This window comes from Rhamphochromis longiceps, linkage group LG20 (assembly GCF_057381845.1).
Source record: "Rhamphochromis longiceps isolate RC_006_pf linkage group LG20, R_longiceps_female_GT1.1, whole genome shotgun sequence".
NCBI lineage: Eukaryota > Metazoa > Chordata > Actinopteri > Cichliformes > Cichlidae > Rhamphochromis > Rhamphochromis longiceps.
Window position 1 is genome coordinate 2792949 of NC_140576.1, and position 13265 is coordinate 2806213.

At 40.3% G+C, this 13265-nt stretch overlaps 1 protein-coding gene across 6 annotated transcripts in view; it reads right to left on the reverse strand.

Annotated features, from left to right (window-relative positions):
* Positions 1 to 4401: 4401 nt before the first annotated feature.
* Positions 4402 to 13265, reverse strand: part of znf385a (zinc finger protein 385A) — a 58542-nt gene continuing 49678 nt past the window's right edge. For all 6 annotated transcript variants that reach the window (XM_085393586.1, XM_085393587.1, XM_085393585.1 and 3 more), the window contains 4 exons: positions 11961 to 12320; positions 8500 to 8684; positions 8144 to 8236; positions 4402 to 7838 (listed from right to left, as the gene is read on the reverse strand). In XM_085393586.1, the coding sequence (XP_085249712.1) occupies positions 7590 to 7838; positions 8144 to 8236; positions 8500 to 8684; positions 11961 to 12320 (887 nt within the window). In that variant the 3' untranslated portion in view covers positions 4402 to 7589. The remainder of the gene's footprint in view (positions 7839 to 8143; positions 8237 to 8499; positions 8685 to 11960; positions 12321 to 13265) is intronic.

Below are 13265 nucleotides of genomic sequence, written 5' to 3' on the forward strand. Positions count from 1 at the left end.
GCAGAAGGCCAATTCGACTGGCCCGCCTACTCCTGCACGAAGGACTGAAGATCATTCTTTCACATTTGTGTTATGAGATCCCGACACCAACAGCGCAGCCTTGAAACTGCAGAGATGCTACATGAAAGCATATTTGGCAACTGTCTCTCAAGAGTTCATAATGACCAGCATAGTAGACTCAAGATCTGCTGCAATGCACTTACATTATTGTTATATTACATGGGCTCTTTGTATCCACACATTTCCTCTGGGACCGTTTTCTTGTGAGTGACCCCGAGCTGCAGTTTGGCTATTGTTGAGGACTGACTTAATTTCCCAAAGGAGAACAACATATTAGTCAGAGGATTGATCGCTTAATTTCACGTTTTCCTCGGATGCCTGTTGGGTGTCTAAAGGTTTCTTAATTTTTATTAAGATTGTTCTTTGTAGTTAAGAAAAATAGAAAGAACATGAATGAAACAAATGAGAGACATGTTTCAAATGAAGGAAGGAAGTCGTTTTATCTGAAACGAGGAGCCTATGCTATACTGTAATTCTGGTAAACGAAGTTGCACAAACACTGCACAGAACAGAAAGACATTCAACATTTGAAAAAAGAAGATGACAAGTTGAACTGAAAAAAGAAAGAGCTACATTTGGCATCAACACAATATTGCAACTAGTTAAAGAAATTGCATTATGGAATCATTTGCTCCATTGCGTCTTCTCTGTCTCCTTCCAGGCTATCTGCAGAGTCTGCTCTAATTATCTGTTCTGATGTACCTGACCCTGCCATGTCATGTTGGTGGAGGCAGCATGCAGTTAAATTAACCTTAGCCGTAAGAGTGAGAGAGGGATGTCTTTTCATGCTGGTGATCCATTAGCTCTGTGTCTGATATGATATTAATTATCCGTGGGGTTTGAATTGTAATTACGATTTGATTTGCGACTCAGCTTGGTCATTCTCTAGTTGAAATGCAACAACGGGCTTTGTAACACACCGAGTCGTTGCACTGGCAACTATTTGCTCAAAAAATATCTCAGTGGGCTCCCATGACTTTCAATAATTCAGAAACCTTTACAGTTTATACTAATATCTGCTTTCATTTCTTGCATACAGAAAGTGGATTAATACTCAGAATATGTCAAATTGATGACTTTTTTTGTGCATGTTACAATTTGTTTTTCCTCCAAGAATTTTCCATTGGTGATATATTTAGACTTCATATTTTCTCTACTGTATAACACTTTTAGAGTCACTGTGTAAAAATTTCTTTGTATTTCTACAGATTTCGAAAAGGTTCTTCCACAAAATGCCTTTCTTCTATTTTTTCTTTTTTAAATTCCAACTTAAAAAGATGTTTAAGTTGGAAGAAGATCGCACGGCATGCAACGATTATTTATTTGTCATGCACTAAACTGGCCCAGATGACTTTATAGAGTTTAAACCTGCTGAAGTGCTGAAGTAGACACCTGTATGGCAAATTATGCAGCGAAACCTGCTAAAGAGAAGATGTGTGTCTCATGCGTGTATGTTTAGGACTAAAAACAGGTGTAGAAATCACCTTTCTCTGATTTTTCCCCCCGTTAGCACAAATGTAAAACGGCTCCATCTACAATTACATAGAAGGAGCTCTTTATATGCAATATTTTTGTTGAGTGACTTTTGTGAATATTTATTTGAACGCTTTTGTTTTTGATGGTAGATTTTGGTTGTTGCTGCTTGAACAGCTGCACCCATTGCCCAAAGTGCTCCAGGTACTCTGCACTTTATTGCATTGCGTGACTTCATGAACACATAAACTGAAACAGCAAACTCTGTATGTTGTATGCCTCCTTATTTACACAGACAGGATGTGAGTTATATCAACATATCTTATTTGGGATGGTATGATAAGGTGAAATGTTAGAATCAATATAAACCTGCTTTATAAGTGATAATACCCCCACTTAGTGTGCCAATATGACTGTAATGCATTTATCACATTGTCACAGTCTGTATTTTTAACTAATAGCATATTGATAACTTGAAACTATGAGTTACTGATGGGTATACATCGTCCCATCATCCCGTCTCATGGGATGCAACAATATCTTATACTTTTTCCAACTATGCCACCAGGAGGGCTCCCTACATATCTTTCTTTTTCCTGCAACATGTATGATACAAAACTATTAAAAGAAAAAACCCTCTTAGAAATAAGAAGAGTGTCAGGAAGAAAGAAAAGTAGACCTGAAACACACCCTCTCCACTCAAAAGCAGACTTCCATTAAGAGAAAAGTGCATCTCTGCCTCTTCAGATTCCATTTGAAAACCTCTTTCTGACCACCTCACTGTTTTATTTCCACGTCTCAATGCATGGACCTCTCGAGAAAGAACTTGTCATGTCTGCCTCTTATAGGCAAAAAAAAAACAAAAAGAAGAAGTTGTGGCACTCTAATTTTAAACCAATATATTTTCCTTAAAATGCAATAATCAAATAAATATCTTAAAAAACTTTTATTTTTATTAGTGTTTTTTATTCCCACACTGGTACTTCTTACGAGGCTTCAGCACATAAAATAACAACATGGAAGGACCCAAACTTGTAAAATTCTCCTTTGAAACTAAAGACAGTAGCATAGGAGCCATCTGTACAATTTCCCTATCCTGTCTCTGCCATATGGCAATGCATTGCATCTGTACGTTGCCGACAGGCAGTCAAACAATAGATATTTATACGTGGTGTACATTCAATACTGAATGTACGTGATTATCAGTCTTCATAATTTTAACTGAAGAACTGCAGTGTTACACAAGTCTGACGTGCTTGCATTGTGAGACTTGCTTCTCGGTAATCACAGCAGGACCATCTAGTGGCCAAATTGTGTATTGATATAAGAATCACACAGCTACTGCCAAGCAGTCGATCTGTTTGGTAATGCTCAAAAGAAGTCTCGTGGGAACAGCTTGAGGGCTGTGTATCACAAGAAATCAGCAATAGTCTCCAGGCAGTACAATGCTGCTTTTCATTTGAAGATGCAATGCAGGACCAGTCAGCTACTCCTTCTCATAGTTGCATCTGCTGTCACAAAAGATATTGTTCTTCTATATGCTCTTGTGGAACACATCTTCAACCCTTAGATTTTTTTTATTAAGGTCCCAAAGCTTTAACAAACACCAGTGCCACCAACTGTCCTCCCACTGTCTAGTTTTCCTATGACTAAAATGTTCATTTCATGACCTCAGCTATCTTTTAATATATATTTGACCACTGAGCTCATAGAGTTGGTGGGCTATTTTTTAAAAACTGTTTTATTTGTCTAGCTAAATTACACCTTCATGCAGGGATTTGCAGCCATTTTTACTTGTGACCTATTTAAAATAAGTCACTTTGTGATTTTTCTGACAGGTTCGACATAACAGTGAGACATGAGCTCTTTTTTAATAGATTCATATGTTTCATAATAATCACCTTTCCTAATAGAAAAGAAAGACAAACAGAATTTGTGTCACAGAGCCATTTATTGTCTTTACTGTTCTCTTTGTGTTCTTGTGACTGTTGGAACAGTTATTTTCTATGTTGCTATGTTATTTTCTGTTGTCCAGTTTAGGTGAGTGGGTACAAATTGTAGCCTCAGTTTTCCTCATAGCTTACTGGAGTGGTACCTCGTGTGGTCTTCTGCTGCTACGGCCCCTCTGCTGTTGTACCTGCAGAAGTACTCTTCTGCATACTTTGGTTGTATCAAGTGGCTGTTCAGTTTACTGATGCTTTCCTTTCAGCCTGAAGCAATTGGGTATTTTCCTTTGACCTCTGAAAACAGCACATTTTCACCCAGAGAACTGCTGCAAACAGGATGTAATCTTTAATTTGGATAGTTATATTCAACCCTAGACGTGGTTGTGTGGAAAAATCCCAGTAGTTCAGCAGCTTCTTAGACCAGCCCAGCTGGCACCAACAACCATGCCACGTTTCAAGTCTGTTAAATTGCTTTTCTTCGACATTCTGATGCCTGGTTTGAACTTCAGAAGGTTGGCTTGACCATGTGTACATGCCTAAATATATTAAGTGTGATTGACTGATTAGAGGACGGGGAACTCCAGGCCTCAAGGGCTGGTGTCCTGCAAGTTTTAGATGTCCTTGATCCAACAATGGCTAAATTACCTCCTCGACTTGTCTTAAAGTTCTCCAGAGTAAGAGTCCTGGTAATGAGCTAATCATTTGATTCAGGTTTGTTGATAGGGTGATATCTGAAACCTGCAGGACACTGGCCGTTAAGGCCTGGAGTCTCCACCCATGATTTAAAGCAGTTCACTCATTTTAATTCCAGCTCTGTGACTGGACACTCCCAGCTAGGGTCATGCAGTTGGATGGCTGGCATTAGAAAGCACCACACTGTTTGATTCATAAAAACTCCACAGACAGTATCATTTAATGATTTATTGACATTTACTTTTTTCCACCATGGTTTCTCTTGATACCAGTAGTACTTACCATAAAGTTTCTTTTTCATTTAAATTACATTTATAATGTTTTACTCACATACACATTTATTGTTTAATTTTCTTATTGCAATAAACAAGAGTAGCCAGAATGAGTCAGGTATTGCTACAATTCGCCATACAAAGTCTTTGTCCCTCTAATAATGAAATTCAAAAATAAATTTATTGGCAAGACAAAATTACACCATAGCCTCTCCATCTCTCTCTCTCTGCTCTGAGAAAGACCGAGGGCAGAATAAGGCTAAGGCTAGTAGCCTAAACACAGCTAACATGAAATACCTGCCCAGAAAATAGGAATACCATTTATTTCCCACATGTGAATGATGAAAATGACTCTCTGGTGTTTACCACTTTATGAACATATCAAGGACAAGTGGTGCTACTTGACTGACCTACCAGGGACATCTTTGCAGTACTTTGATAAGGCTCGGTTATTGGTCAACTCTGTGACTTGAATCCAGAACGACTGATGAATCTCACTGTACCAAACACACGCAGGTTTTTGTCCCCATAGTTGTGTTAGGCCACTCTATAGATCCAGGCTGCCTCTGTCTCTGATTGGTGGGGAGTGGGGACAGAGCAGGTCCCAACACACACTAGAATACTTATAGTACACACACCAACAGGAAGAAAAGCAAGGATGCTGGAATAGCATTTCACTCACAAAATGAACTTGAAGATTACGTTCAGCAACAAAAAGAGCACAATGGTGGAAGCTGACACAGAGCCAGCTTCTCTTTTTAAGTAATGGCATTGATAATGTTTCTCTAGGTTTTCACTTAGACATATTTCTCACACACAGAAAACAAAAAACAAAAACAACAACAAAATGCAATTTGTTAAGTCCAAATAAAACAAAAAACCCATTGAACAGATCTAGCTTTAATCCCTTGATACCTGGTGTTGTACCCTGTTCCCCAAGCAGAGATTACCATAGTAAAAAGGCCCTTTAATATGAAGGGTCAGTCCCTATCTCTAGCTACACCTCTGTCTCTCCGTCCCCACCTCAATCCCCTCAAGAAGTTGCACTCCCCATGGAAGAACAGAAAAGTCAGTCAGCTGGCGTGCTCCCACTTTACACATGACTCCAGACAATATGTCACAACATGTCACAATGATAACAAGTCACTCTGATAAAAATTGCTCATTGCATTGCAATATTCAGACAAAGGTAAGACATTAGAGCTCATTGCTTCTCAATGAAAGGGCACAGTGTACATCTCGTTCAGAAAAGGGTGTTAGTTTCAAGCTGTCAGGCAAGATAAGTCTGCTGCTGCTTAGCTAGTGTTTGTGGCTCCCCACCGAGTCAGTCGATCTGCCTGTTTATATCATTCTGGCTGAGTCCCTTATATAATTCACTCTCTGATAATTTCACCCTTTTCCTTGTTTCCCTTGATGACGTTAATAACATTTCCTACCTACAAAAATATTTTTTTTATCATGTTTTCTATTTTGCTCTTTTTTTAAAATGTGTGATATAAATGTAAACCAACAGTCCAAACCAAACAAGAAAAACAAAGTGCTCACCAGTCTTTGTAAAAGAAAACAAATCATGGTGTGTTTCATGGCTTTCAGTTGTAAGACAGGAAGTATCAATAGATGCCTTGGGCTGGACGTCTCGGCTCCTGCTCCGGGCGGCTTCTCTGGGCTTCTGGCTTGGTTGTCGCTTCAGCTCAAGATCATTTGTCAAAGAATGTATTTGGCTTTCAACTTCCTCTATTTAATTTGTTGCCTTTCAGCATCATGGTTGCCAGTGTTGATGTGTCTCCCACAATAGACTCATATGAACCTTTGGATAATAGGGAGCTGAGGAGAAGGATAGTGCAGGAATTGGGAGAGGTCAACCCAGTGATGCAGAATGCTGTGTAGCATCCTGTTGTGAGGTGGCATGGAGAAGAAATTAGGACAAAGGGTGGTACACAAGTCATACTTGCCCACCTACACAGACAGCCTGCGAATGAAGACCAGGGAGATGTGAGGATGATGATTGGCTTTGAAATAATTCAAGCTGAAGCATAACACCTATTCTCTCTTTCTCGCTCCCAAGTACTTTATTTCAAACTGCTGTTCGTAAAACTGCAGAATTCTTTCCATAAAATGCAATCAAAGCTAAAGATGGTGATCGAGTATTTAAACCCGGCAGTACAATATGTATTAATGTGTGATTTCTGCTGCTTCTTTCATCTCCTCTCCCCTTTGGTGAGCCTATTTTCTGACTGTTATGGAGGTTGGCAGATGTGGCCTGTAGCAATTTTTGTTGGTACAATCTATTTTAAAACATATTTGTCCAGGCCTGTGTATGTCTGCAAGTTGCCTGTGGTGAATCCATCCAGTGACCCGTGCCAGCCTTCCTCTCACCTCACCCTCTCAGGAAATGACAGCAAAGAACAACCCCCCACAGTCACTTTTCTGCTCCACTCATCCCCCCAACCATCAGACATGTTCGGATGTGGCTACCACCTGCCTGTCAGCCAAAGTCATGTTGTATCTAGCGGAGACCTAATGTCACAAATTGGAGAGCTGCTGACCTCCGGCACGGAGTAGGACATGTACAGTGCCGTTGAAGCCTGTACAGCTACATGTGGCGCACACAGCAAAGACTGATGGAAGCAGCTACCCTACTGACATAACATTATTGTCTTTGTTTTTGAGGTGCATAGGATGAGAAGAACACATTTAGCCATGGTGACAGGTGGAAAAAACAACCTGTCCCGGAATAATTATGTAACACTACATGTGGTTGAACGTTTCTAGAAAGGTCTGCATGTGTTTCTTCTGTAGCTATTGAGGTGGCCACAAGAGGGCCACAGTGCAAGGGAGGGACCAGGAGGTGAGAAATGTACAAGGGAGTTTGATGCATAATGACTATCAATCTCTGATAATTCCATCTGCAGATCACTCAAAAAGTCTTTTGAAATGGAGGGAGAGTGAATGGAGAGTTTCAGGTAAAGGGAAAAATAGAGACTTGTACTCCTTTCCACTGTTCCCTTGCTATTCTCTCAGTCAGATATTTATATTATCAGATTCCCCCCCCCCCATCAATTGCTGTTAGTTGATCATGTTTGTAGCTTCACAGTGTGCTTTTGGAGTGGATGTTCCTGACTGGCTGAAGTCAGATGGTTATGTGTCAGTAAGGAGAGAAGAGGATTGGCCCGTGAGTGGTGCGGATGGGCCCCGGGGCAGGTCTCAGGATTGCGTGGCTGAGAGGCGGGCCTTGCAAAATGTGATGAGGTGGATGGTGTGCGGGAGCAGCCGCGCGGAGAGCCAGTGGGTTTGAGGACGCTGCGGCGGCCATTGCTGCCGCAACCGCCAAAGGGTTGGGCAGCAGCCCGGCACCCAAAGCTTTGGTGAGATCCTTGGAGAAGGTCAAAGAAGACTAAAAACAGAATCAATAACAGTACAAGACAAGAGAGAAAGGAGGGGGGGGGGGTAACATTGATTAGTTTCAGAAGGTCAACACATGCAAGTGAAACAACTGTACACCATGCACTTTTGTAATTCAGAAAGTTCAGTTAGGTTGAGGTAGGAGGATGAAGACAGAACACCTGATGGGCTTTTGTGGAGATCAAACCAACTCCAAAGCTTCACAACCTTAATGTCCTTAAGTATCACTGGCTATCTGATCTCTGGAGTTCAGGTGTGCTTTGTCATAGGAGCTAAAAATCAGCAGTAAAATGTTACCGTTAGATCAGCTCCCCTGTGCTTCTTGTGTCGGCTGAGGAGAGGGTTAGGCTTGCCCGCCATACCATCCCGGTGCCTTCGACTTGATATGTGCTAAAAAATAAAGATCACAGCAAACTGCATTACTTTTCCTATTGCCTTACACCATGGACACTGACTGGAGAAAACATAATGAAAAAATACAGCTATGTAATTACACAATTGTTTAACTTGAATAAACATGAATAAAACAACATAATTTAAAATTTAGAATATTGACCACTGAATTGATCTTGTGCTTAACAAAAAAAATCAAATCTAAATGCCTGTCTAATCTTTAGATTTTAGGTACAGAAATATATCCACTGCTACCTTACCTGTTTTAGTTGCAGTTCAGAGTTGACCCGCACATTGCAGATCTCACAGTGGAAGGTTCGTTCCTGAGTGTTGGGGTCCACCGGCCCTCCTCCCTGCTCTCCACTGGGCTTGGGGCCCAGGCGGGGATATGCCTTTATAGGGCCCAGCCCGCTCCGTGCCTCCAGGATAGTTTTGTGTTTCGTACCTGCACAGAAAGAAAGAATTTAAAAGCTAATATAATAAAATGAAATAATAAGGTGCCAGCGAAACATTAATTGTAACATATGAGTCATACTGCTTCCACCTGTCTGAAGTAAAATGAGACTGGACAGAATTTCTCTGTAGTTAACATTGCAGAACAAAGACAGTGAAAAGTGTCACATCATGGCAGAAAAAAAGAAACAACCACAACTACAATCCACTGGCTTGAATAACCACATAGCACAGCACAACAGAAAGAATGAATTCTGCCTGAAGTTGTAGAGCAAAGCTTTCCCCACAGGAGGGCAGCAGTCACCCATCTGTGCAGTTAGTGATCTGGAAGGTCAACTCAAAGCCTTTCTAATAATAACCTAATAATATAAGTGATTCATGATGTTTGACTCAGTGGAGTGCGTAGGATAAGGCCAAATAGTGTGTACTGTACAATATTACATCCATTATCCATGATCCACATCTGGCATTATCAATGAAAACGTGAATCACTGAGCCTTTAATAGAACATTAAAAAATACTGACAATAAATGTCAGTGTTTGGAAATTTAGGAGCACATTTTTATGAGATGCAGGCTTGGTCTGCTCTTTAAATGGCTCTTCAATCAGGCATTTGTTATGCTGTAAGAGCATGGCACCCTGCTTTGTACCGTTTGAAGAGATCAGTATTATTCCAAACATTAACACTGCTGAGCAAAGAAACAGGGCAGGTTACATAGCAGATTGTAGCAACCAGACATATATTACTGAAGCTCCTAGAGCCGTTTCTCGGAAATGAAGCCGTTTGACATAAAAACAGATTAGCCCCTTTAGATGTTTGCTCGACAGAGCCCATTTGGCATGACGTTATCTACTCAGTCATGAGTCAAAAAATGAAAATAAATAAATAAAAAGCTAATTTCCTATTAACAATATGTTCTTCATTTGGACAAGTCCTCGACTAGCTGCAGCTGCAAAAAGGACATCATAGAGAAATATGTTTTTGCATACTGCATATTATTGTGTGTGCTAAAATAGTCTCTCATTAAATAATCACACATTTTGTACTTGGATGAAACCTCCCACTCCATTTTACTGCAATGCTCCACTACACTGAAAAACAGCATTCAACTGTCTTTGGCTCTGACTTTGAAATACTAATTTGCCCCACTCCCTAAATTCCCTTTGAACAGTGTTAAGGTTACAGAAGTTGGACAAGTCATCTGGGTGGGGTGGAAGTGGGGAGCATGGAGGCTGTGGGCTTCAGTGTGGAGAAAGGTTTGCTTGTGGCCAAAAATGTGCTCTTGGGTGCCTGTTTTTGCTTTTGTTCTATTTTGGTCTGGCAATGGCTGGCCCAGTGGAATTTTTTTTTTGTCTTTGCAAAGTTGACTCAGGGTGTAAACCAAACAAAAGGGGACAACATTGTTGCATGAATGTTACATGAAGTAACATGACTTACAAATCTTTATTCCTGTTTTCATGGTTTTGAGCAGGTCATGGTGTGCCACGCACACTGTTCATGTCTGGGTGTCTGTGTGACATATGCTTCCATTTTTGAACCCTGCTAATACACACAGCTCTGATTTTTAGAATGAGTGAACTTGATTGTTTCCAGATGGCTTTCCTCATGCAGTTTTAGCTATTTCAACTTTTAGTCATTCAGGGTTTGAACTCTGGAGCCCACTGGGTGCCAGCAGGCTTTGACCCAGGATCATGTTTAAGCTGTCTATGATCTTTTTTAATACTATAAACACAGTAAATGTGCAAATGTTTTCTTGCAGACAGATACAACACAAAAATACTGATGTGTTTTTGGGAAATTGATAAACTAGTAATCAGAGGGTCAAAAAATATGAATTTCCAAAATATACAAAAGGTAATATATACATATTAGTGAATGCTATGGCAATATTATAAGTGCAGCATTTATCACCTGCTTTCATGTCTGACTCAGCCGGCTCAGGCTGAGAGTACTCTAAGCAGAGAGGAGTCAGTCCTTTATAAGGTTTATTTGGGGCCTCTGTCTGTGGTGAAGTTTAAGTGTACTTCATGCATGTGCATGTGCATATACTATACTCCCATAAGACAGATAGAAAGCCCAGCACATACATATTGTCCTGTGAGACATGCAGCAGCTATCCAAGTATGCAGTGCAGAAAGGATTATAGGATGCAGCCAGTTCCTCGAGGTATATGTAACCATGAAAGTGTTGTCGTGTGAAAGCCGTCTGACAGAATATTTAAACCCATATTATGGTGAGCTCACCCACACAATAACCAACATTTCCTTTTATTTTCTCATTCATGCTGTGGTTTTAACACCTTAAACATCACATTTCTTCTGGATGCTCCCCGCTGCTAAAATCGAATCTTTCAGCGGGGAAGGTATATTTACACTAATTGTGCCAAGAGTAAAATAAGAACGTAGGCTTGACAATGGCTGGGATTCCAGTATTAAAGACTGGACTGACACAGGTGAGGTACAGATGACCCTTGAAAACAAGCAATCCTTGGTTACAGCGGCCAAGCATGTCAATATTAAAGTGATTCATCTGCTAATTAGTATACTTTTAATGCTCTCTACTAAATTAACAAAAGCAAAGAAACTTACCAGTGCCATTTTTAAATACACTAAATATGTTAAGGTTTGATAAAACCGAGTGTAAATTTATAACATAAAGTCTTCAAAAATTAAATTTTTTTCACATAACACCTTCTGTTTTAGTACCTATGAGATGCTACAACAACTCAGTAATGTGTTTTTAATCATCATTCTCATTATTACTGAATTTGCATTAGGGCTACTGCGATAATTCCAGGAACTCAGTAGATACTTTGGGAGTTGTTTAAAAGACAACTCTTACACACTGTAAAATATACAAAACTATAGCTGCCAATTCAAGTGCACAACAGCCTCAGTGAAATTCAAACTGGGCTTTCAACAAACTGAGCAATTCTTTCAGTTGATTATCTGGAAATGCAAAAAAAAAGAAAAATAAAAACAAATTGTTTAGACTTGCTACTTTTTGTGATTTTTAATTTCTTCCTTAGGAATTCAAAACAACATCTCTGCAAGTGTTTGCATGTGTATTTCTTGGCTAAAGTCCAGGCAGGATGTGATACATTTTGTTTCCATCAAAAACACTGTGGCTTGTGCAAACAGAGAGGAATCCAAGCCAAACTTCATAAGAACAAGAAAGGCGCCACAGTTAATTCCAGATGACTGTATTTCCCGCTAAATTCAGGAAAGCTCAACTATTTCAGCATATCATTGCTCAGAGATTACTGACCTTTGTTGTGCGCCTCCAGTTGTGACAAGGAATTCACAGCCACCTTGCACAGTGCGCAGTACAACAGCTTCTTGGCCTTGTCCTCCTCGGTCTCTGGGTTGGATGGGCTGTTTGAAGCCGAAATGCCAACGGCTCCTGAAACCGGGGTTCCTGATCCAACCTGCTCTGAGTTGGTGAGGCTGCTCCCGCAGCCTGGGGAAGAAGAGGTCGGGGGGACCAGTGGAGGAGTAGGGGTGGGAATGAGAGGGCACACTGATGGCACAGGGGAGTCCATGGGTGGGGTAGGTGGGGTTTGAAGAGGTGGAAGGGGCCCCGGTGCCAGTAAGGGTCCATTTATCCGTGACATAGGCCGTGTTTCATCTAAAAAAAAAAAAAACCCAAACAAAAACAAAACAGACAAACAAAGGAAATTATAATGAAAGTCACATCCATCCATCCATTGTCTTCTGCTAATCCTTACCATAGCTGGAGCCTACCCCAGCTTGAAAGTAACACATTAAATGTAAAACTAAATAACTAAATAAAGATGATTACGAAGAACAAAGAGTTCACAAGTCAAACAGCAATAAAAAAAAACATGGAAACTCTGTGTAACCACATCCCTACCACTCCCAATTAAATATGGAAGCCAAAGTCTGCTCTATAGATCAGAACAACCAACATAAAGCGCATAAAGCACATTTAGAAGTGCTTTTTATTTCCTATACTGCAACCCATAATTGGTCAAAAGAGTTCCTTTTAATTTGAGTTACACATAAAGTAGATCAGAGGAGGAAACCATATGACCCAAATATAAGAACGGATGGGCAAGCGTTTAATGTTTCCAAGCTTTTTGAAGTTTTCAAGTCAATTTGTCAGTGCTGTGGGCTCATCTTATTGAAATGTTTCCAAGGAAGCAGATAATTGAACCTGAGCATGTTTTGGCTTTTCCCCTCTGTCCCACCCCCGTTATTTTTGGCTGGGATAGAAGTAATAATGGCATTTGCTTTGTCAACGAGCAATACATGCAATCCAAAGAAAATATCTTTAAGTGAGCGCTCCTCTCACTTTTTCTTTTCCATGCCCTCTGATTTTCTTTCTATAGCTTCCTCACTGCACATGTTCATGGTTACATTTTCTGTATTTATCGCACAACATGTTTATATACAGTATACGTTTCGGACTAGCCACCCACATACCTTTGAGCTTTCGGCATTCACTAAGCACTCAGTGTTAGCTGAAGAAAGACATCTAAATTTGGATGGAGTATTCAGAGCTACCCTCATTAGCAGGGACTATAAGGTCTTTCTCCAAACTCCACTCCAC